The sequence below is a fragment of the Crotalus tigris genome, unplaced genomic scaffold, assembly GCF_016545835.1.
Source record: "Crotalus tigris isolate CLP2741 ecotype Arizona unplaced genomic scaffold, ASM1654583v1 scf7180000019608.391392, whole genome shotgun sequence".
Lineage (NCBI taxonomy): Eukaryota > Metazoa > Chordata > Lepidosauria > Squamata > Viperidae > Crotalus > Crotalus tigris.
Genome location: NW_024097621.1, coordinates 334946 through 359334, shown reverse-complemented (window position 1 = coordinate 359334; position 24389 = coordinate 334946). Strand labels below are relative to the sequence as shown.

Sequence of the window (24389 nt, the reverse complement as noted above, 5' to 3'; positions counted from 1 at the left end):
TTAAATCATTGCAATTTTAATCATAGTGCAGTTTATAAAGATAGAACTTTGCGATTTATTCGGGATTTTTTTTCCTAGATGTGACGCATGGGCGCAGAAAGATCGGGCATAAAGAAAGGCCATACAAAAAAAAACTCACCATCAACCGGAGTATAAAAAATAAAAATAAAAACACCCTGATACTGACATTAATTAAAATTAAAAATGTGTAATTTGATTGCGGTTTTTTTGGAGGGGGGGGGAAGAAAAGAAAAAAACAACGTCGCAAAGCAAAACGTCCCCGGCACCAGCGCAGACGGCGGCCTTTCAATCGATTACCTCTACGCTCCTCGCCTGGGCACGTGGATGGATGAGCGTTGTGATGGTTTAGTAAGGTCTGGCTGGCGGTCTGGAGGAGGAAGGCGCTGAGCTCAAACTACGGAAGCTCGGCAGCGCCGGGGCCTTCAGCGCGCTCGCGGGCGCCTGAGGTAAATGGGCTCGGGTTGGGGGAGTACAGTTGCCGTGGGGCTCCGGGAAGAGGCGGAGAGTTAGGGGAGCTTAAAAAAAAAAAAAAAAAAAAAGCCGGTAGCGCCTCATATTCTGGTTTTCGGGAGTAGGAGGCAAAATCCGGTCTAGTAGCCTGGAAGCCAAAGCCCGGAGCCTTGGCGGTTTGGGCCGCTCCTTCTCCTCGAGCGAGGAAACCCTCTGGTTGGTGGCAGCCTCGTTCCGGTGTTTTCTTCGGCTCCCCGACTTTCCTCCGTCAGCAAAGGCGACGGAGAGATTTTGCTGGGCAGGGAGAATGTTGTGGTCACTTCTTTCCGAAGCCCTGGGGAAAAGAAGTCCTCTTGGTAGGAAGGGTGGCCCAGAGCCTTCTTTGCTTTCAAAGCAGCGAGCCGGTCTGAGATGTTCAGTCTGAATTGGACTGTAGCCTGCGCCCCCCCTCGCCAGAGGCCAACCCAACTCATCTGGGGTCTGGTTTGGGGAAGGGGAAGAACGGTTGGTGTGAGGTCTGTAAGGCAGGAGTAACGATTCTCGTGCCATTTAAAACCTTTTGAAGAACCACCATCCCTTTCTGTTTCCCATGCCTTGGCCTTCATTCCCCCCCCCACTTTATGCGAAAGATACAGTCATCAGTAAACAGATATTGTCTTCTCTGCTCAAAGACCTCAGTTTATCCATTTCAGAAAATTCCATTATCACCAACCATTGTGGGTTATGCACAAAGATGGAATCTTTCCATCTTTGTGCATACAATAGTATCTCTGCAGTTATCACTTACTGTATAAAAACAAAGTTTCATGACTTTTTTCCAACAGTTTGTCCCTCGATCCCAAAAGAAAAACTTCTGGCCTCAATTTTCTATTATTTTTTTTCTATTTAAAATCCACTGAGTCGGTATATGTATTTGAATCCAAAATTTTCTAGCTTTTTTACTTGTCCATCAGCTATGGATTATAATATGTACATTTCAATCCTTTCAACCACATATTTTTCCATTGTTCCATCTGTACATTATAACCAAACTTTTTAGACCACTTTATTGTACACTTTCACTTATTCTTCTGTTTCTAATTTCAAAATTTTAGCAATTACATATACCTCATTTGCACATAATTCTATTTCATTCTAGAGTGTTCAAAAACCACAAACTCTTTTGTCTACTTTAAATCTTTATAATAACTGTAGATACAAAAAAAATGGCATTTATTTCTGTCACCAATTCTTCCTGATTTTTTTTTTTTTGTATCCCTCTTAACAAAATTCTAGTATCTCGAGATAAGCTACCCATTTGGGTTTCTCTATTATTTCTTGTCTATAAAATGTTTCTTTTTTTTTTTTTTTTTTTTTTTTTTTATTAAAAGTTTTATAAATTTTACAAAAAAAAACAAGAACAATACAGAACAAAAAACAACATATACAAAAGAAAAAAAAAATTAAACAATACATATAAAAAAAACCCCCCACCCCACACCCCTCCCAAAAACCCTCCCTTCCCCCCCCCTGAGCTTCCCAGAGCAGAATATAGGCTTAAGAAATAATAATAAAAAAAAAAAAAATAAAAATAAAAATTAAATTAAAAACTTTATATTTATATATATAAAAAAGATATCTATAATATATATAAAAATAAAACTTATGAAAAAGCTATATAATATTTTTGTATACCCAATCTAAATTGTATAAATTTTATCCATTTGTCCCAGATAGCAAAAAACTTCTCTTGCGTTTGTTGCTTTAAGAAAGCCGAAATCTTTGCCATTTCTGCCAGATAAGCTACTTTAAAAAACCATTCCTGCAATGTAGGCAAAGATTCCTTCTTCCAATATTGTCCAATTAACAGCCTCGCGGCTGTGATCAAGTTTAACATCAATACAACCTCCTTTGTATCACAATCTGTAACAATACCTAACAAAAATAATTGCGGAGTAAATTTTACCCTCCTTCTAAAAATTCTCTGGATATTCCACCATATTTTGATCCAAAATGCTTTTATCTCTCTACATGACCACCAAATATGATAATAGGAAGCCTCCTTATAACCACATCTCCAACATTTAGGTTGCACGTCAGGGTACATGTAAGACATTTTTTGTGGATCAAGGTGCCATCTATAAAACATTTTATAAAAATTCTCCCTTAGATTCTGTGCTTGAGTAAATTTGACATTTCTCACCCAAATAGTTTCCCAGGTGTCCAATGAAACTGGCTCACCAAAGTTCTGCGCCCATCTAATCATACAATCTTTAATTAGTTCCGTTTCTGAGTCCAATTCAACTAAAACCCCATAAATTCTCTTAATGTGGGTTTGTCTTTGATCCTTCAGTTGCTTAATAAGATTTTCATCTTCTCTAAGAAAACCCACCTTACAATCCATCTTCCATCTATCTAGTAGTTGCCTATATTGGAACCAAGAATAAGTAAAATTTTCTTGTGCTAATTCTTCCCGTGATTTTAATTGCCAGTTTTGTCCATCCCATTTAAGTAACTGTCTGTAAGACACCATATCCATTTTAACCCCTCTTTTTATTCCTTCTATCGCATGCCAAGGTATAGCCCATAATGGTACTTTAAAATCACTTTTATAATATTTTCTCCAAATCCTAAGTAAAGAAATTCTTAAAATATGAGATTTAAAAGCCCAATCTATTTTTTTATTAAATATTAAATAGGCATGCCACCCATAAAGTAAATCCCATCCCTCTAGATAAAGTATCTCAGAATTTGTCAAATTTACCCAGTCACTAATTAATGTTAAAACCACCGCATCATAATATAATTTCAAATTTGGTACCTTGAGTCCGCCCCTCTCACGGAAGTCTTGCATAATTTTGAACTTAACCCTTGGTTTTTTCCCTGCCCAAATAAATTTATTGAGACCCTTCTGCCACTCATTTAAATTAATCTCATTTTTCAAAATTGGTAACATTTGAAACAAAAAAAGAAACTTGGGTAGAATATTCATTTTTATCACTGCAATTCTTCCCATGAGGGATAATTGCAGCTTTTCCCAATTCTTCAAGTCTTTCTGTACCCCGACCCACAACCTTTCATAATTATTTTTAAATAGTTTTGCATTAGAAACAGACAGCATCACCCCCAAATATTTTACCTTATTAACAATCTCAAAACCCGTCGAGTTAACCAAAATCTGCTTCTCCTGACTCGACAAATTTTTAGGTAAAATTTTAGTCTTATTTACATTAATCTTAAAACCCGAGACCAAACCATAATGGTGAATCAACTGTAATAAGTTTACTACAGAATAATCAGGTTGCGACAAAGTAACAACCAAGTCATCCGCAAAAGCTCTCAACTTATATTCTTTTTTATTAACATATATTCCTTTAATTTCCTGAGACTCTCGAATTTTAATCAATAATATTTCCAATGTTAAAACAAACAACAATGGCGATAAAGGACACCCCTGTCTAGTACCTTTCTCTATTGTGAAAACCTCCGACAAACCTCCATTAACAATAAGTTGTGCTGTTTGTTTTTGATATATTACCTTAAGGGCTTGTAATATGTTTTCACCAAAATTCATTTCTTCCATTACTCTTAGCATAAAATGCCAATTCAGTTGGTCAAATGCTTTTTCAGCATCTAAAAATATGAGCCCTGCAGGAACTTGGTTGTTCTTATCTAAGTATTCTAATAAGTTAATAATTTGTCTAACATTGTTTTTCATATACCTTCCTGTTATAAACCCTGATTGATCTTTATGCACAAGATGATGCACCACCCTCATAAGCCTATTTACCAAAATTTTTACAAATATCTTATAATCCACGTTTAAAAGAGATATAGGCCTATAGTTTTTTGGTAAAGTAAGATCTTGATCCTCCTTTGGAATCAATGATATAAAAGCACTACGCCATGAAGGAGGAATCTCTAAACCCTGTAAGATACCATTAAAAAGATCATTTAATGGTTGAATCATCTCCTCCATTAAAGCTTTATAATAAACAGCTGTTAACCCATCCGTACCCGGTGCTTTCCCTAATTTCAATTGTTGAATTGCTGAGGCGATTTCCTCCTTAGTAATTAAACCATTAATTTCATATTTCTGATCCTCAGTCAGTTTAGGAAAACTTGCCTCAGCTAAATATTTATTTATATCTAACAGTTGTACATTAGTAGATTTGTATAGGTTTTGATAATAATCCAAAAAAGATTTTTTAATTAATTCCTTCTGAGAAACTAGTTTACCCTTATAATTTATTTTCTCTATTATTCTCAGTCTCTGTTTCTTTCTTAATTGATAAGCCAACCATCTCCCCGGCTTATTAGCATTACAAAATGTATTTTGTTTCATAAATAATAAATTGGTTGCAGCTTGATCTGCTATCAACATATTAAATTGTGACCTTAATAACTTTACAGATTCTTTAGTACTTTCATCAGAAGGATTTAGAATCAAAGCCCTTTCTTTTAGTTTAATTTCATCTTCAAGTTCTCTACGTTTCTGAGTCTGATTTCGCTTATAAAAATTATTCATTTTTATCAAAACACCGCGCATAAATGCTTTACCTGCATCCCATACCATTGACATTGAAGTCCCCTTATACATATTCAAAGCAAAATAGTCCTTTAAACACTCCTTTAGTTTTTGAACATTCTTCTCTTGTCTAAACAAATTTTCATTAACTCTCCAGGATCTTCTTTCCTCTTTCTCTTGAATCAACTCCATCCAAACTGGACTATGATCCGTCAGTGATCTAGGAAAAATCTTTACATTCTTTACTTTATTATACAAATCCGTGGTAATCAAGAAAAAGTCAATTCTTGAAAAAGATTGGTGTCTGTCAGAAAAAAAAGTAAAGTCTCTCTCCTCTTGATTACGTTCCCGCCAATAGTCCCTTAATTCCCAGTCTTCTTTCATATCAAAAAAGGCTTTAGGTAGCCTTGCTTGTTTAAGAAAAGGAGAGGAACCTTTCTTATCCCTTTGTGTATCTAAGACACCATTCCAATCACCCATTAATACCACCGATCTATAATCAAGCAAAGTTATTTTTTGGTGTAACTGTTTATAAAATTGTTCCTGTTGTTGATTTGGAGCATAAAGTCCAACTATAAGTACTTTCTTACCATAAATACCAAGTTCAATCATCACATATCTCCCCTGGGGATCTGATTCTACCAGACAAGCTGGCAGGTTTTGTTTGACATATATAACAACTCCCCCTTTCTTCCCAGGTGCAGGAGATATAAAATGAGATCCCAAACGAGCATTAACTAAATATTTCTGATCTTTAAGTAGAATATGAGTTTCCTGTAAACAAATAACATCATTGGTATGTTGTTTCAAATAATAAAAGATTTTTTTCCGTTTCTGAGGAGAATTCAATCCATTAACATTCCAGGTCAAAAACTTTGCCATCTCCCTTGGCACGCAGCCTGGAGAAGACACCATCAAACTCTGACAGAGCTGCGTGTGTTGCATAACTCTTGGGTCTTGCTCCTCCCACCGGCGGTGATGCACTTCCAGGAGAATTCTCTTTGGGCTCTTTTTTACGTTGCTCTTTCTCTTTACGCTTATAAGCTGCACGAGTCATCCTCTGCTCTTTAGCCTCCGTTTGGCGTTGCTTTGCCACTTCTATCATCCCTGCGGAAACCAAATCTAGTGCCTCAGATTGCTGCTCAGGTTCCTTAGCACTCAAAGATTTCCGACCAGATGAAGTTGAGCCTGCACTCAGGACCGAAGTATAGAAATCTCTAGCTTTGTCAACTGTGTTCAATCTGTAACGTGTCCCAGCATGGCTCAAAACGATACCCATCGGAATTTCCCATCTGAATGGCATCGATCTAGCTTTAAGCTCATTGGTTAAAAAAGCAAAGTCTTTCCTACTTCTTAAAATTTTAGATGGGATTTCCTTTAGAATGATGACATCTTGGGCGGCAATCTGAAATCTTTTGTTGTAAAAAGCTTGTATAATCTCATTCCGCAGGGACTTCTTTGTAAAGTAAATCACCACATCTCTGGGCAAATTCTTCTGCTTAGCAATCCAGGAGTTGAGTCTATAAATTTTTTCTACTTCTCTCTGTAATTCTCCTTTATCCATATCCAAAGCCAGCGCCAGATCACTAAGAACCACCTCCATCAAATCTTGATTCATATCTTCCTTGAGGCCTCTAATCCTCAGAGCATACTCCATTTGTCTGTATTGAAACATCAAAATATCTTCTTGTGAGGAGTCCACCTTCCTTTCCACGTCTTGAATTTTGTCATCTAAAGAGTCAACTTTGTCTTCCACTTCCTCAAGCCTTGCATCGAGCTTAACCACCACAGTAGCCAAACCTGAAACAGCTGCCAGTATATCTTGTCGTAATTCATTATTATTTTCTTGCAATTTAGACTTTATCCCCGTTATCTCTTCTTTGAGATCAGATTTAATTTCTGATTTAATCTGTGAAACAAATTGAGTCATTTCCTCTCTCATTTGAACTACAATCTCTCCCATTATGCCTCTAACCTCTTGCACTGAAAGTCCAGGTAGAGGAGGGGAGGGTGGTGGCTGAGCCGGTGGTGCATGTTTAGATTGTTGTTGTAGCTGTGCAGTGGAAGTTATAGGAGAAGAAATAACCTTGGGTACTGAGGAAGGCTGCTGCCTCTTTGAAGCCATTTTAAAAAGCACAATTGTCACTTCCCTTTCCCCTCCAGCCAAAAAGGGAGGAGGAAAAAAAGAAAAAAAGAATTTTTAAAAAGAGACAAACTATAATCATTAAAAGTCCAGAATAAATCCCAAGAATAAGTAATAAAAGAGCAAACAATTCAAAAAAAAAATTCTAAGCCAAAAGCAAAAGCAAAAGCAAAAAACAATCCTTAAAAAGGGAAAGTAAAACAAAAGAGAAAGGAAAAAAAAACTCCGACACTTTCAAAACGCCATCTTAAGTCCTTTCACTAGTATAACAAAGAAAAGGAGGAAAAATAGTAAAAATCAAAAGATAAAAAAATAAACACCTAAAATATAAGAAAAAGTCCTTTAAACTGCTCCGTCCGTTTAAAAATTACTCACCAAAATGCTGTAAACACGGAGATAGAAGCGGCGGTTTCTTTTGCTTCCAAGGAAGCAAAAACAGCTGGGAGGCGGAGATCAGCAAGAGCTCCGAGGGAACACTCCTTTCACCCCCTCTAGAAATAAATCCAGAGGGGGTTCAGGGGTTCTACCTCTACTCTTGCGTTCTCTATCCCTTCCCTTTGCCCGGGAAGGGATTTCCGAGCCGCGGGCCAGCTGATGCGCGCTGCGCTCCGCGGCTCTGACACTTCCCCAGCTGGACGGCTAAAAGCTAGCCGCCATCGCCGTCGCCTCCCACCGGAAGCTCCGTCTATAAAATGTTTCTTGTGCTGACAGTTACAAAGGTGTTTTGGGGCACAACCTGGGTTTATGCCTGTTTCATATTCTCAGTATGACATGTCTACTCTAATGATTTTTAAAATCCACATTAATTTGGGCTTTGTCGTATCATAAATATCTGTGCCACGTAATCAGGTCGTTTTTTAACTCAAAGAACCTTCTATTTCTGAGCAGCACCAACCAAACAAAACCAAACAGCAAGCTGCAAAATTCAATTTCAAATCAGGTAGACCCAACTCTCCTCTTTCCTTTGTACCTGTAACATTCACAACACGCTTGTGGGTTTTTTCCCCTGCCACACAAATGTAGATGTATTTACACATTTTTATTAATGCACCAAATTCTTTTAGTTTTTCCAGTAATGTTTCAGTTCTTTTTTGTACCTTATAAAGTTTTGCTGGAACTGCATTAACAATTATTTTGCTTTCTGTGAAATGTAAATTGGTCTATCCATTTTATAAAGTTCTGTTGAACTTAACAGGATTTAAAAGTATGCAAGTATGCATTCTAAGATTATTTAGTTTATTTCTTTTTTTAAAAAAAAAGGTTACATAGAGCATTGTGTCTTTTCCAATAGTGAAAAAGTTTGCATGATTATATTTTGGAGAACAGTGTTACTTATGTAGTAACAGTAGATAGGTAAGATTTTGCTTTAAATTAAAGACCAGTGAGTGAAAATTTAGTAATGATATACTTTTCTGTTAATCATACAATACTTTTTAATGTTTACAGTTCTCTAATTTTTGTAAAACCTAGCTTGCTAAAATGGGTCGCCATTCATCAGACACTGAAGAAGAGTCTAAAAGCAGAAGAAAAAAGAAACATCGTAGAAGGTCATCTTCAAGCAGTTCCTCAGATAGTCGAAGTTACAGCCATAAAAAATCTGGAAGAAAATCAAGATCACGGTCTCGAGATCTCCAGTTTCGTTCACATTCATATGAAAAAAAGTAAATATATTACTTCAGTTTTAAAACTGTAAATGAAACTTTTAAAATATTCATCAGATACAGTTCAGTATTTTATCCTATGATATGGTCTGCTAAATAATGATACATAAATTGTAGCATTCATATAACTTGTTAGTGCCAGTTTATATAATTTGCTTAATTATTGTTTTAACAAATGGCATCATTTTAGAGAAAGTAGCAATTCCATACAGGTTGTCCTTGCTTACCAATCACTCATTCAGCAACCATTCAGTTATTATGTCACTGAATAATAAGACTTACAGTACAATCAGTCCTTGAAATTGTGGCCCTTGCAACCTCTCTATGGTCACATGATGGTGCATTGGAAGATCTGCAAGAAATACCCTTTGCCTGTAAGCAAGAACTGGTGGGATAGAGAAAGTAATGGTACCTTTAACATCATCAAACATCAATATCTGCCTATCCCAGGTCCTTGGGAAGGACTTGATAGGAGGAAAGAAATGCCAAATCCAATTGACTGTGCAATTATAATTTATTAAATTTATATACTGCCCAACTGCCAGTGGCTCCGGGCACTGTTAAAATGTTTAAAAAGAAAGAACAGTGCAAAAACCGTAAAAACCAGTACACAGACAAAGGTTCTTGTGGAAAATTTGTCATTTATTTTACTCAAATTGCAGTAAAAAAATGTTTATCATCCCATGTTGTCTCTATTTCGAGAATGATTTTATCAGTAACAAAATTTTGATTTTATATCCTAGAGTAGTGTGTGTGTGTGTGTGTGTGCGCGCACACACATGTATATATACTATTTTTTATTGCTATCCAATTTCCTTTGCTCCATATTTTATCAAAAGTCTACTAATATGCCTACAGTAGCATATTTTCTTCTATTACAGCTCTGATGTTCTAGGAGCGAGTAGTACATGTACATACTGACTTTGTTAACGCTATTCTGCAATCTGAAGTTCATCTGTCTATAGTATGTACTTTGGAGAAACAATTTGACTCTGAAGCCACATTATATTCTTCATATGAAGCATTGATAAAAGTGGTATGAGTCACAGTGGAGAATACTTTTATGTTATACAGTGACATTAATGAATTAATATTCATTGATTCCGTTTTAATTAGATCTACATTTTTAAATTTTGAGGAAAGGTTTTACTACAAAGTTTTAACAGATGTTATTAAACTTTTAATGTCAGTTTTTTCTTTTTCTTTAGTTAAAATCTAATATCCATGAAATGTGCATATTTTTCGATAAAAGTCCATGTTTAACCTGAAAATTTTATTATCAGTAGCATCTTATTGCCAATAAGTGGCCAAGAAAACAACTACAATACAGACAATGCTACATCCCTACATTGTTACTGCAACAGAATATGCTATATGAGTTTCAAATATATATTGATTGAAACACTTTATAGATCATGCATATCCTTCAAACCTGATATGTATTAAAGGAAAAAATCTTATATTTGTTTTTGTTTTACTTGTAAGTGGTTTTATATGTTAATTTTATACAATAAAATACTTGAACACAGGTCAGAATATGTGAAAAATGAGAAAAAGCATTGTTTGATGCTCACTTTTGCTTTGTTAATATGTACAGCAAAGTTGCTGTTTTTTCACCGAGGATATTTGCAAAGCTTATGGCTTGCTCTGCTGAGTTAGGTTGTGAGGAAGCATATTCAGACTCCTGCTGCTTTCTCTGGAGATTATCACACAAAGTTTGATGATTTTGTCTGCCTTTAATAATTTTTGCAAATAAAATATCTCACATTTAGGCCAGTCTGGATGTTTGCACTGATAACTTTGAATGGTTAGATTAAGTTACTTTCAGTTTGTGGCACCCAAGAACATACAGAAGCTGATGTAGACAGTGCATTCTATTGCTTGTCTTCTTGATCCCCTGCACAAGCTTGAAAGGATTGGCTTGAAACCTTGAGCCCAGAAGTTATAGTCAGGCTTGCATGTTGCAGTCGATGTGATCTCCCTTGCTAGCTGGGAGGAAAGGAAATGAGGATAGCAAGCTCCAACTGATTTGCATGTGCTACAGCCAGCCAAATCTTTCCCTTGGGTGGATAAGTGATTGTAGGGACCCAGCGGGGCCAGATGGGTAGCATTCTTATAATTGGTCGTAAGGGTGAATAACTGTGGGGTGCTGTAGCAGCCTTAACTTTGAGTGTATCTTAAGTATCTTTTAGGGGTTCTGTCATAAGTTGAAACGGTTGCTAAGTGACCAGTTGTAAATCAAGGACTACCTGTAAGCTCCTATTTCTAAGTTCACAACATAGTTTTCATTTTTCTATTATCTGATATTTTATTCATAAACTCATATATCATAATTTCATTTATTCAGTTTAGTGCAAGAAGTCCATAGAGGGCTTCATTAAAATTAATCAGTATCTTTTCTTTAAAGCTTTCAATTTCGCCATTTCAACCAGCTCCATTAACTTTACTATCCACTCTTCAGTTGTAGGTAATGACAAATCTTTTCAAATCTTGTGCATATGAAAGTCTTGTTACTGTTACCATATATAAAAACTAAGTTCCATGATTTTTTCCAACTGAGTCTCTACAGGGAAAATATCTGATTTCTATTGTATATTATCTTTAATATCATCTGAATTAATGTTACGTATTTGATTTCAAAAATTTTAAGCTTTTTTACATGTTTCCTCAGCTTGGTAAATTATATTTCCAACATACTTCAAAGTATCTTTATACATTTTAGATAATTCTTCCAGTGACAGATACCAACAATACATCATTTTGTTAAAATAAATCTTTAGATAGTTTATCATTTCATAAAAAAATCTCTACACTTTTGAGTTGTCCAAAAGTCTTCTGGAATTTGTATATTATTTTGATAGCTTGGATTTAGCCTAAGAAAAATATTTTAATAAATATTTTACTTATTTTATGTCTTTCTGTCTGTCTGTCTGTCTTTGAGTATATGTGTGTGTGGAGGTTGATCATATTTACTATATTGACTAGCTTAGTTGACTATGCAAAAAATAGGATTGATTGTAAGTAGGTTTTCTGCTGATATCTATTTGAGGCGAAGGCATCGATCAAGCAGCAGTTCTTCGTATGGGTCCAAAAGAAAACGGAGCCATAGCCGATCAAGAGCACAAGGAAAATCATATCGATCACAGAGATCAAGATCCAAAAGCAGATCAAGAAGGTATGACAGTTTTGCCCTGGGAGAACAATTACCCAGATAATACGTTTTTTACTTTGCACTTCCAAGTCTTTATATCCCATGATTTGGTAATTAGTGATTTTATGTTAACTTCAAGATTATAAATATAACCACAAAAGGTTGAAGTATTTTTATATACTTTTAATATTGTGGTTTAACTTGGGAGTTCCCTAGTCCATATGTATATATTTGATATAAGACCAGTTTGGTTACAACATCCATTATACAAAGCACATGGTGACAGTATATATAGGTAATATCAAGTTAAAAAGTAATCATGTTGCTGGGTATTATTTGCTAGAAAAAGTGTTCATTTGAATATTTTGCTTAAAATAAAGTAAAAAGTACTTAACTAATGCTCATAAGTAATTTTCATTAAAAAAAATACTTGGAGTATTTGAACTCATACTTGAACCTGAAATTTAAAATAAATATGTCAAAATAATAATACCAAGTAATTTGTATGAAAGCTGAAATTATGTAATACTCACATTAAATATTGATCTTCTGCAGAATTATGGTATTTATATTATAACTATTTCAGAATAATAGTTAATAATATATAAAAATAGAAAACTATTTGAAAATATGCATTTTATACAGTGATTGAAGATCTAATGTTTTATTTTGTGGCAATACAAAGTTATTAAGTACATATTAAATAAAATAGAAATTATTTTTAATATTAACCATGACGATTGCATGAGGAACCATTTGTTACAGGAGTACAGTGATAATGAATACTACAAAATACTTGAAGTTATTTTGTATCATAGGATTGGTGAGATCCAGCTTTTCTATTCAGGACTTCGATATACTGCTTATTAAAAACTTACGTACAATTTCATGGAGAAGAAAAATCAAGATAGAGTGCATTCAGATCTTGTGAATGCTTTTAGAAGTATAAGTTGGATGAAAATATAATTTTATGGGCTAGTTTGGAATTCCAATTATTGTAACTGTTACAAACCTCTTCATTCATACCCATAGGTACATGGTAGCTATTTTTATTAGGGTGTGTTCTCTCTTGAGGTATTGAAGTGTAGATGGCGTGAATTGGACAGGAAAGATTTGCAGTATGTATTTTTTTTGCTTATATGCTACTCAGTTTCCAAAGATTTGGATCAGCTTTTAAATAACACAAAAGACAACATAAAAATTATAATAAATCAAGAACTTAGCAAATGAAACCTTGATGCATCTCCATTTGAAGGTAGCAAAACATCAGTTTTCCCCAAATGCTTTTCTGAAGGGTGCAGATGATTGGCCCAGCATATGTTTGCGGTGTTAACACATTTACCATAATACCACAAGAGCATTAAAGAGAAGCAATGCCCTCATACCTGTGTATCTATTATTAGACATTTGCAAATCATTCAAAAGTGTACTTTGTATATCCTCCAGCATGTCCTGAAGCAGCTTCTTTAAAGGTGCATCTTTGATAATGGATCTTATTTCTGAGATAAGTGACTCCTGGTAAGAGAGGCACTCATGAGAACTGGGAAGAATGTTTAAGAGGTGCTTTGTGAGTCTGATCTAGAGGGCCTTAAATTGAATATTGGAAAAAGGAAAACAAGAGCTTGGAAAATAATACAATGTGAAGTACTAAGAATAAGACTGGGAGTAAAAACAAATACAGGAAAAGGTTAAGGTACATAACTCAAGAATTTTTTTTGTATGTAAAGCATGCAGGGAAGATAGAAAGAACAAGTCTTAATGCAGGAAGGCAAATACAACTTAGCACGTATTGTTGATGGGACAAAACTGATGAAGGGATACAACTTAAATCAAAATAAACTAGCCAGTCATAATGGAAGGAGATACAGGCAGTCCCCAAGTTAAGTACAACTTTCATTCCCTAACTCTGTTTTTAACTTGAATTTATATTGAAGTCAGAGCTTGGATTGCCTATTACTAAAAATGGCGGGCAACACTGTCCTTCCTTGAGTCAACAAAGTGCTGAGGCTGCACAGTGCTTTCAGGAACCCCTGAAAACAGACTGTATATTAAAAACACATGGATTCAGCGGTTTCTGAAAGCACTGTGCAATTTCAGCACTTTCTCAAAGAAAGAGAACGCTTTTTGCCATTTTTAGTAGTAGGCAGTCTGTTTGTATCTATGGATTGTCCTTGGTGTGGACTTTCATAAGACAGGGATTGCCTGCAATTTTGAGGCTGCCTGGCTCTATAGTGACTCTAGGCAGCTTAGACATAAAAATTGAAAGAAAGGTATATGAAAAAAGAAAAGAAAATGACAACTAGAAGGCTGGAAACAAAACAATAATCCAAAGAGCAAAAAAAAAAAAAAAGGGGGGTGGGGCTCTGGATAACGCACTGGATAATATAACTTTTAATGAGGGGAGAAAAAGTAACAATGAAAGATTTTTATTATTTGGTTTTTGGAAAACCAAGTTAGCTAGGACTGCAAGATCCTAGAAATTGCTCTATGGTCTCACTAATTGTTTCATTTTCCAGAAGGTTGAAGGAGAGACAAGGGGATTGGCTTTCCTAGATATGATCCTAACCATTAGGGAAGAGCTGGTTGAAGAGCTTGGACAAGAGAAGATTGTGAAGAGACATTATAGTTCTTCAAGTATATAATGGACTGTTTTAAATAGGCAGACAAGAAAAAAGTACTAGACTTAAATTATACTGAAGTACATTTTGGTGAGAGGTCCTGAAAAAAAAATCTTTGTTATTCATAGCAAATAATTGTATCTATAACATTGTATATGTATTTGTGGACTATAAATAGTGGCATATAAACTGGTTGAATAAGTTAATAAGCGGTCATTTTTCAGACATGAACATCAGCAGGTACATAATAAATATCAGTAAAATTTTTGCTTATGTGGAACAAGCCCTATAAAGAGTTGAACACGGCTATTTGTTTATTAATGTCTATGTCATTACAAATTGAATAGGTGTGTATTTTCAGCAGATACTTTATCTTGCCCACTTGCTATTTTCTATGTCAGTTTTTATATTGTGTTTCTTTTGAAAAATACGTTTAAACTTATTTGTTTGAACAAAGAGCTAACTTTATAAAAGCAAAATAAATTGTAAATTTGTCCAAATGATGATATGGTCTTTATAGGTTTACTTTTGTTTTGTGCCGTTTTATGTTAGATAATTTGTCTTCCCATTCTTACATTCAGGCTATATAAATGGCTAGTACGTTGATTAACATGTAGTATTGAACACTCAGATTTATCTGCATTCTAGTCATGGTAAATTTAAGAGATTCAGATTGTGGAGAGAACAATTTGGATGTTCAGGGAAAACCCTTTTCTGATGAGAAGTATATTATTTTACTTATGGCCTGTCACATTTCTAAGACTTGCCTAATTTAAAAAATAAATATTCCCAGTTCATATTTAGCCATCAAGAATTATTTAAAATAAGATGTGTTTTTTTCTCCTAAAAGTAGATTGGGCTACCTTTCTAAGTGGGATTTTACTTTTGAGAGAAAGAAATTTCGTATTTAAAGAAAAAAATAATGAATTATATAGCCTTTCTATCTTCTCATATAGAATTGGCTAAATTTGAGATGGGCAATTTGTGATTCTACAAATGCAGTACGTTAGCCTTGTCTTAACAGATTTGACCAGATAATGGTTTATTTGTTTGAATACAGAATTCTGACTCCAGATTAAAAATCACAAGATTTTTCATTTGGTATGTTTTTAAGGAGCCATGTACTGCATTGTCATATTTTTCTTACAGAAATTAAGATTATAAATTAAGACAAACTAGTCTGTTAAGCCAGTAAATCATTATCAGACTGTTAACTCTTAATTATCATCTTCTGTCCTTTAACTATTTTTCTTTTATCCAAAGATGAATGTTTGCACTGTAGTTATTTATTCTATTTTAAATGGAATCTGAATCAAGAATGAGGTTCTCTATAATACTATAGATGTATAATTGTCTTTCAATAAAACAGGGCTGTGCGAATAATGTAAAATCACAAACCAAATTTTCAGGAGAACAACCACATTTACATTAAATTAATAATTTTAAAATAGATTTAGTTTGTTTTACTGGCATTTGCTTAATAACATTTTGTTGTTTGCAATCTTTTTAAACACAATAATTCATCTGAAAAATATAGGCACATTGTCAGCAGAAAAATTGAAAGTAACAGCTCACTTTCTGAAACCACAGATATAGTGATATATAAAAATTCAGCTCTACAAAATTTAATAAATCATCCTATTTCCTAATTTGATCATATTAGATGCTGATGTGGAAGAAGCATTTCAAATGCCATCTCATTAATATACATCAGTCTGGGGAATGGAATAGAATACTTATGTGGAGATGTCACAGTTAGTGTTTCTTAGTTTACTAAGTGGAACAGGTTGATGTGATACTGAGTGCTATTTGTCAATGTCTTGTTAAAATGGTTTGGGTCGAGTTATGGAGTCCAGAAAGACGGTGGCTGATAAATCAAATGTGGATTGAGTGGACAGGAGGCAGTGATTGATACTCTGACAGGATATGAAGAAAGGAATCTTGATACAAGCATGCACAATATTGAATATGAGAAGGAAAATGACCCTAGAGTATGGATATTATTCAAGGAAATGAGATTAATAATATCAGTTTGAAATTATTGCCATGTGAAGATTAGGATGCGGCAGTTCCTTTTATAATGTTATGGATTTCTTGGATGGTATCATTATAATTCTGTATATGTTATACATGCATATAATACTGAATTATTCTTGGTAATGTTTTAATTATTAACTTGTGTTAATTGTGCCAGTTGCATTCTTCATATTGCATGTAGGTGTTGCATTATTTAATTCTTTGAATTATAAAGGCTTTATTTGAATTAAAGCAACAATGTTGGAGCAATATTAATCTTTTTAAACGATTTAAGCTCCAGTTATAACTTGTATTTAATTGCATAATTTATATAAAATATGCTAAAGTTAACACTTATTTTAGAACATTATATTGAAAATATATCAGTGAAAGCATTTGTTTTAATGTATGCAATGAAATAATGTGTTTTCCTATTTGGCTGGTAAAACTTTATGTTAATTATGTTATTGGATTGCTAGGATGCAGCACAATACATCTATTATAAATCTTTTGTACCTAATACCAGTATGTGTTATTATCCTGAAGGTTTAGAACTGTCATTCTAAACACTCTAAAAACAATTTTAAAGATATATGCACAAATGTAACATACAGAATGTCTGTATCAGAGGTCCCCAACCTTTTGGGCACCAGGGACCGGTTCCGTGGAGAGAGGTTTTTCTGTGGACCAGAGGGGCGTGGTTTTGTGTGCTGCCTGCATCCCTCAGATGGGTCTTTCCTTGTTTGTGCAGACCGGTTGCTGGCATGCCACAGCCCGGTACTAGTCCACAGACCGGGGGTTGATCTATGTGATTGCAACTTATGTGATTATCAATATGTTGATGATATAAAGATAGGCATACAATTGTGGGAATGAGATTCATGGCATCTTCTTTTATACACTGCAAATCAATGTTATATTCGTCCAGTGTTAGGTATTCTCCTTCTGCTGTATGGTATACTCTAAGTCAGAGTACTCCAACCTTTCTGGGCTCGTGGCCCGGAGGGGAGAGCAGGTTCCAAATTATTCTGTGTGTGCGCACACACACAAACATAACAGGGCTACATCCACTGGCGCAATACTAGCGGCTGCGTTCATGCATGCGGCATGCACTGGTGCCATGTGCACGTACAAACAGCCACACCCCACCCGTGGCGGTTAGTGCCTGTTCACGCATGCACAAATGGGGGCGTGAGTACAGGGGAATGAGTGCCCATGTGTGCGCGCCCTGGCCAGCCATTTCCGCGGCCTGGGGATCCCTGCTCTAATTGAGAGGAATATTAGGAAGTAGAAAGTGGCAAAAGCTTTACTTCCTTTATTTTGCATATTCATTATTAGTTACATGCTAAAGGCAGTCTAAAATGTTTTAACATGACACAAGTAGCATAAAAATATTTTTTAGGTAACTAAAAGAAATGATTCAAATATTTTCCTATATAGCTGTAGTAATCTTTTTTTAGTTACACCCTAAACTTTTATGTGATGAGACTGTTGAAATAATATTAGATTGCAATTGCTTGCTAAAGGTAAACTTGTAGACAGCGTAAAGCCATTCAGTCATGTATTGCTTTATTTTTTTCTTGAGAAATTTCTTCTGTGTCGTAAAATGTCTCATAAAACTCTTTGTTTATTTTTTTTAATTAAGTTATTTTGGAATTGTAAATCGCCTTTTGAATCTTGCAATTTATTTATCAATTTTTTCTCTCTTTCGTTTTTCAGTTTGTATGTTGCCCGGTTTATTAGCATTTTCAAAAAAATTTTATTTTGCCCTTTTAATTTGTTGGGCCATTTTTTCAGCCTCTGCTAAGTTTAATTTATGTTTTATTATTTTCATTTGCATTTTAAGATATTTCTTTTGTGGATCGCTTTGTAGTTCTGATTCCAATTTAATAAATTTCTCCTTTAAATTTGTTTATTGTTACTTTTTTTCTTTACTCTTTTTCACCATGTAAGTTATAGCCAACTTTCTAAAGTATGCTTTAGCTGTATCCCACACATTTTGAAGCAATGTTTCTTTTTTGTTTATTTTAAAGAAAAATTCCATTTCCTTTGTTGCTATTTGCATAAATTCTTTCTCTTTCAGTAAAGACTGATTCTTAATTTTTTCTTAGTTCCTCTCCAAGTCATCTTTATCGGATTATGGCCTGCCCGTATGTTGGTTTCTATCTCGATCTCTTGTATAATCATGCTTAATTCAGGGGATATCCATGTCATATCAATTCTGGACCATGATTTGTGCCTGTTTGAGTAAACTGTATATTGTGATTTTTTTCGTTTCTTTTCTCTCTGTATATCCTGTATGCAAATTTCTTCTGCCATTTTAAAGAAAGTTTAAGGAAGTATTTTCCTTCCTTTTTTCCCTATTTTACTACTTCTGTAGTCCAGCTTCCCGTCTACAATTGCATTGAAGTCTGCCATTAAGCAAATATTTTGATATTCCAATTCCACTATTTTTAATGTAATTTTTGATAGAATTCTTCTTGTTTGTAATTAGCTGCATATATTGCTACCATCGGTATCTGTTTTTGATTTATCATTATTTCCACCATTAATATTCTTTCCTCTTCATCTGCATAGATTTGTTTGGGGTTCATTGTCTCTTTAATATATAAAGCTATTCCTCTTTTCTTTTGTTGTGCTAGTGTGAAGTGGAGTTTCCCAGTTTTCGGTTGTTCCAACAGTTTATAGTGTTGCTTAATATGTGTTTCTTGGAGAAAAATTATATCCATTTTTAATTTTTGTGGTCGTGTTAAAAAAAATTTCTTTTTGCAGAGGAGTTCAATCCATTTATATTTATTGAGAGAATCCATTTACCTTCTTCATCTCCTTCGATTATATTTAGGTTTTATTCTTCTAGTTGTTCTTATCTGTCTCTGTTCTCTTGCTTTTGCCACTTCTTCTATGTTTGTATTTTATGTTTCTTCTTCCCTTGGTTTGGCTGGTCCTTCTATTGCTATCTCTTCCTGTTTTTTTGCTTTTCTCTCTGCATGACATTCCATACTTTCCCCTTCCAAAAAAGCTCTGTAACTCTCATAGAACTCCATTGCCTTGAGTACAGAGTCCAATGTGTATCTTTTCATGTCCCAATTAATTAAAATCACTTCCAGAATCAGCAATCTAAAATTCACTCCTTTTTCAATTAATTTTCTGGTCAGGAATTGATATTCTCTTCATGAATCTCTTATCATCCTAGGGATCTGCTTCAACACTACAATTTCCTTTTCTTTATAACGCAGAAGATCATCTCTTGCTCTTCTCAATATCTCATCTCTTATAGATCTTTTGACAAATCTAACATGTACTTCTCTAGGGACTTTATTTATCCTCTCATAGCTTGAATTGACTCGAAATATCTCTCCTTCCATTTTCTGTTTCCTTATTTCCAGTACTTCAGCCAGTAGCTCTGTCATCGTCCGCAAAGTCCTCTTCCTTATCCTCCATTATGTTTTGAAATCTTAAAAAATAAGGTGTCTTTTCTGTGGGATTAATTGCACAAATATGCCCATAGACATGCTCCCACAAAGTCCTTGAGATAACAAACGGACTGCTCTAGACACAGAATACATTCATCAACCGTTTGGACAGGGTCTGATAAGAACACCTGCATAGCCTTGCATCTGGAGAGTGTCTGTTATTTGATACATTGTAACCACCCCTATATACGTCTTTTGATTATGCTGTGTGATGTAAAAACTATAGTAACAATAAAATAGGGTGTTGGAGTCAGCTCTGGGCTCCCATCCCGAGATACCTGCGTGCGTGTCTCATTCTCCATGGGAGACCACCACACTTTTCCATTTCCAAAACTGCCATTGAATCTTCCAATTCTCTATTTGCCTGCATCAGCCTCTGATTTTCATCTTTTATTTCCTCATCTTTTGATCAGTCTCTACTGACTTGTCTTCTATTTTCTGAATTCTTTGTTCATTCTTTGTGACCATCTGTCAGAAGCTTTCTAATTGAGAGTTTATGTTATGAATTTCTTGATTCATTTTATCAAAGTTGTCTTTTGTCTCATGATTTTTCCTTGTATCTTCCTTGTGAGAGGAGATTGCCTTTTGGATTGCTTGTAATGCTACTTGCATCTCCTATTGAAAGTTGTTAGATTTTTCTTGTTGAAGCATTGATTCAATTGATTTCTGACACACAGGGCTTGCAGAGGTGGAGGACAGGACTGGGGGTGTTTTCTTGCCAGTTTTAGCTAAATTCGGAATACTTATTTTTGTTTCCACCCCCCAAATCTTTTATCAACTCTAATACTTTTCTCAAATGCCCGCCTTAAACAAAACCATTAATTTATATTTAATACCACAATATATCATTTAAATTTGTCTTAAATAACTCTTATAGTTCTTGTCTATAGTCTCTGTAATCCAATAAACTCCCTGAAAGAAAAGGGAGAACAAAGAAAAAAGATTTGTAATCCACTTCTGTTTGTGAGGTTTACTTCTGGAGCAGTTGTCCAAAATCCCAGGTTATCGCTCAATCAGAATTTATAATCCGCAAGGTCCTACTATGAAAAGTTAATAGTCCATAGGGCCTTCTCCAAGGGAAGTCATCAACAGTTGAGCTTCCACTGTCCTTAAATAGTTCTGAGATTAAAAATCTATAATCCAATAGGCTCCCCAGATAACAAGAAGGAAAAAAAAGGGAAAAAAATGGGGAGAGGAAAAAAGTTTATAATCCACTTCTGTCTTCCAATACTACTTTAACCAATTATCCCAAAAGCTAGAGCTGCCAATCTGCCAAAGTTATAATCCAAAATGTCTTACTGTTGATAGTTCCTTACCATTCACTCTGTCTCTGAATGGTTTGTAAAATTACAAGTCAAGCAGTATTTATAATCCAAAGAAGCCAGATGGCTTCAAAATAGTTTGTAGTTTTAGTTGTAATCCATCCTGCAGAAAAGACAGCCCAAGAAGTTTTTCTCTTTTTCCAGCTGCAATTTACAAGTTCAAAGACATCAAAAGATTTAGTCTATTATCTGTGTCTGGGCTTCATGCCAAGTTCCCTTACTCCAGACAAAATATAAACAGAACTTAGTGTAGTTCTTTTTTTTTTTTTGCTACTAGATGTCATTAGGTGTCTGTTTTGTAACTTTCTAGCCAGGGTATTTTTATAAGGCTTTGCTCCGATACTCTCCAAGGAAGATATTTTTTTTAAAAAAGTATTATAACTTTCCAAACTTTTTAAATCTCTGCTGTATCCAAATTAATTGTATAGTCTTCTCTATTTTCCCCCAAGAAAGCTTAAACCACCGTTTTTATTTTGGGAGAAAGGGTAAAAAAGGAAAAAAAAAACCTTTAGTCTGGGAGTTTCCTTGCTTTCAGGTCGCTTTTTTTTCCAAGAACATGTTTTAAAATCATAGAAGAAGGAAAATAATATCACCCAAATTCAAACACGTTGCTCACGCTTGTTAGATGCCCCTTTTTTCTCTGGAGATCAGCAGCTTCTGACTGGCTGCATGGGCGCGGCCAATCTTTCTCCTGTTGGTTCTGAGGGCTTCCTTGGATCAAGCAGGCTGACTGTCATCTAGCTGCAATCTACAAGGGTCCCCTCTTGCTTCATCGCCTCTCTGGAGCGACTTCAGGCCCTTTTCAGGCCCCCAGCAGGAAGAAATCAGGCACGGGACGCAGAGTCCTGCTTCCCTGCGTCCGTCTTGCCGTGACGTCAAAACTTGAAAGCCAAGTAAATTAATAACTATTAATTAAAATTAATTTATAAAATTAACCAATTCTTCCCTTTGCATTTCCTGGCTATTCTCTTTATACAACCCTCCTCATACATAGAAACACATTCTCAAATATATATATATATTTATTTATTGATTCATACAGCTACCCATCTTGCAACTGTGACTTGGGCAGTGAAGATAGGATTAAAAGCAATGAATAAAAACTAAACAATAAAACAGTAAAGGACAAGGACACAATAAAAACATAAGGGCAACTGCAGACAATTAAACTCAAATCTCATAACCACAGTCATGTCATTCCTTTTTGTCTTTCTAGCAGAAGCAAGAAAAACAACAAAAGACAGCAAGAGAGATACAGAGAGGGACAGAAAAATAATGGAATAGAGTCAAAGTAAGAGAAATCTTAGCTTTGTTGGGAAGACAAAAAAGGCAATGAAACTGAACAGAGGTCACATGAGGAAGGGAGAGAAGCAAGCAAGAATGAAGGCAAATATATGTGTTCCAGAATAATGTTGCAGGATCCAACATTATTGGTCGGTCATCGGGACCAGAGGTTTAGTCTTCTGTGCTTTTGGACTTGTGCTGAAACCCATTTTCAAGGAACTTCTGTCTCCACCAAAATATGAGAGAGAACTTCTCTCTCATCATACACTCTGGTGAGAGAGAAATTCCCTGAGAATGGGCTCCAGCACAGGTCTGAAATCTCAGAAAACTAAACCTCTGGTCCTGGTGACTGACTCAGATTGGATCAAGCAAGTAAAGTCCATGATTTAGGATTTCTCTGGGTTTCACAGTTGCTACTGATGGGTAATTGGAAGGAAACTTCAGCCAATTGGCTGGAATGCTAATTGTGACCATCTCTGAAGTAGGAGGCTCTAGCAGTGGTGGTGACTCATGTTGTTTTATCATGCACTTAGAAAAATCTTCATCTGTTTTGAAAATTACTCTACAGAATTTCTTGTAGCTCTTGCTATGTTTGATGCAATGGGAACTCTGATATCAGACTGCAACCAAATTGTTTAACATTCTAATTCTAAGACTTAATTGTAAGATAAAAAATTTAGAACATTTGAAGCTTTTTATTAGAGAAATCTAGTTTTAAAGTGATACACTTTATTAACATATAGCCATAACTTAAAACAGGAGTAAACAACTTTCTGTATAGGGGATTCACACTTGAAATTTTTGCTGCTGGGTTATGGCCAGTGACATCAGAATCACTTTGTGATATAGTACTAGGTTTTTGAAAGTTAAAGCCCTCAATAGGTTTGTATTCTGTGAGTGTAATTCCTTGGGTTGAGTGAAGAAGTACTGTCTTTTGTCGGTTCTAAATCTTCCAATCAGCTTCATTTGGTGCAGTTTTGCACATTGAAATTGAAATAAATTAAAATTAAGGCCTACCAGAAATTGATTAAAGTTGATGCAAACTTTGTTTTGGTGCATGAATCAGATCTCCAATGATCCAAGAAGAGAAGGGAATGCAAAGAAAACCTTGCCACTGCTAAAATAAACAAGAAAATAATTTATTTTCAAACATTTATTTCAAATTGTTTGGCAGCTTATTGTAGCTATTATGTAGTCTTTGTCCCTGAGAATTTTGGTATATTTTATTTAGACTGCTGACATTCAGTATAAACAAATAACTGTAATGGGAAACTGGATTGTAGATGGGCTAAGCTGGATTGTATCCTGTTTAGGTGGTGTGGTCTTGAGCATTTATATAATTTGGTGATCTTGTTTTAGAACAAATATTTTGTGTAAACATCTGAAAAAGAAAGATGTGATTGCATGTGGCCCTCTGCATGAGGAAGAGACAGCACTTAAATCACCTAACTGGTGTAGCTATTGCCACACAAAAATGCTTCCCTTTTCTGCAGCCAAACTCAGTTTATTTCTACCCATACACAAGTGATATGAGAGTAATTAGTGTCCTGATTCTGTCAGGAAACCAATGAAGGAGATCTTAATCCTTCTCCTTGTGCAATTTGACATGGAAGTAGGAACCTATATCTAGGCCAGAGGTGTCAAACTTGCAACGTCACGTGACATGTCGCGACGAATTGTGACTTTTTTGCCATTGCTGGCAATGGGATGGGCACAGTTTCGCTATGATGCATCCCGTGGGCC

The 24389-nt window shown here is 35.1% G+C and overlaps 1 protein-coding gene across 3 annotated transcripts in view; it reads left to right on the top strand.

The window, feature by feature from the left end:
• The first annotated feature begins 336 nt into the window (after positions 1 to 336).
• RSRC1 (arginine and serine rich coiled-coil 1) overlaps positions 337 to 24389 on the top strand; it is a 167785-nt gene continuing 143732 nt past the window's right edge. For 2 of the 3 annotated variants that reach the window (XM_039363873.1, XM_039363872.1), the window contains exons 1-3: positions 338 to 467; positions 8592 to 8782; positions 11832 to 11957. In XM_039363873.1, the coding sequence (XP_039219807.1) occupies positions 8601 to 8782; positions 11832 to 11957 (308 nt within the window). In that variant the 5' untranslated portion in view covers positions 338 to 467; positions 8592 to 8600. Of the gene's footprint in view, positions 468 to 8591; positions 8783 to 11831; positions 11958 to 24389 lie in introns of all 3 variants that reach the window. The other variant, XM_039363874.1, reaches the window with a different exon arrangement.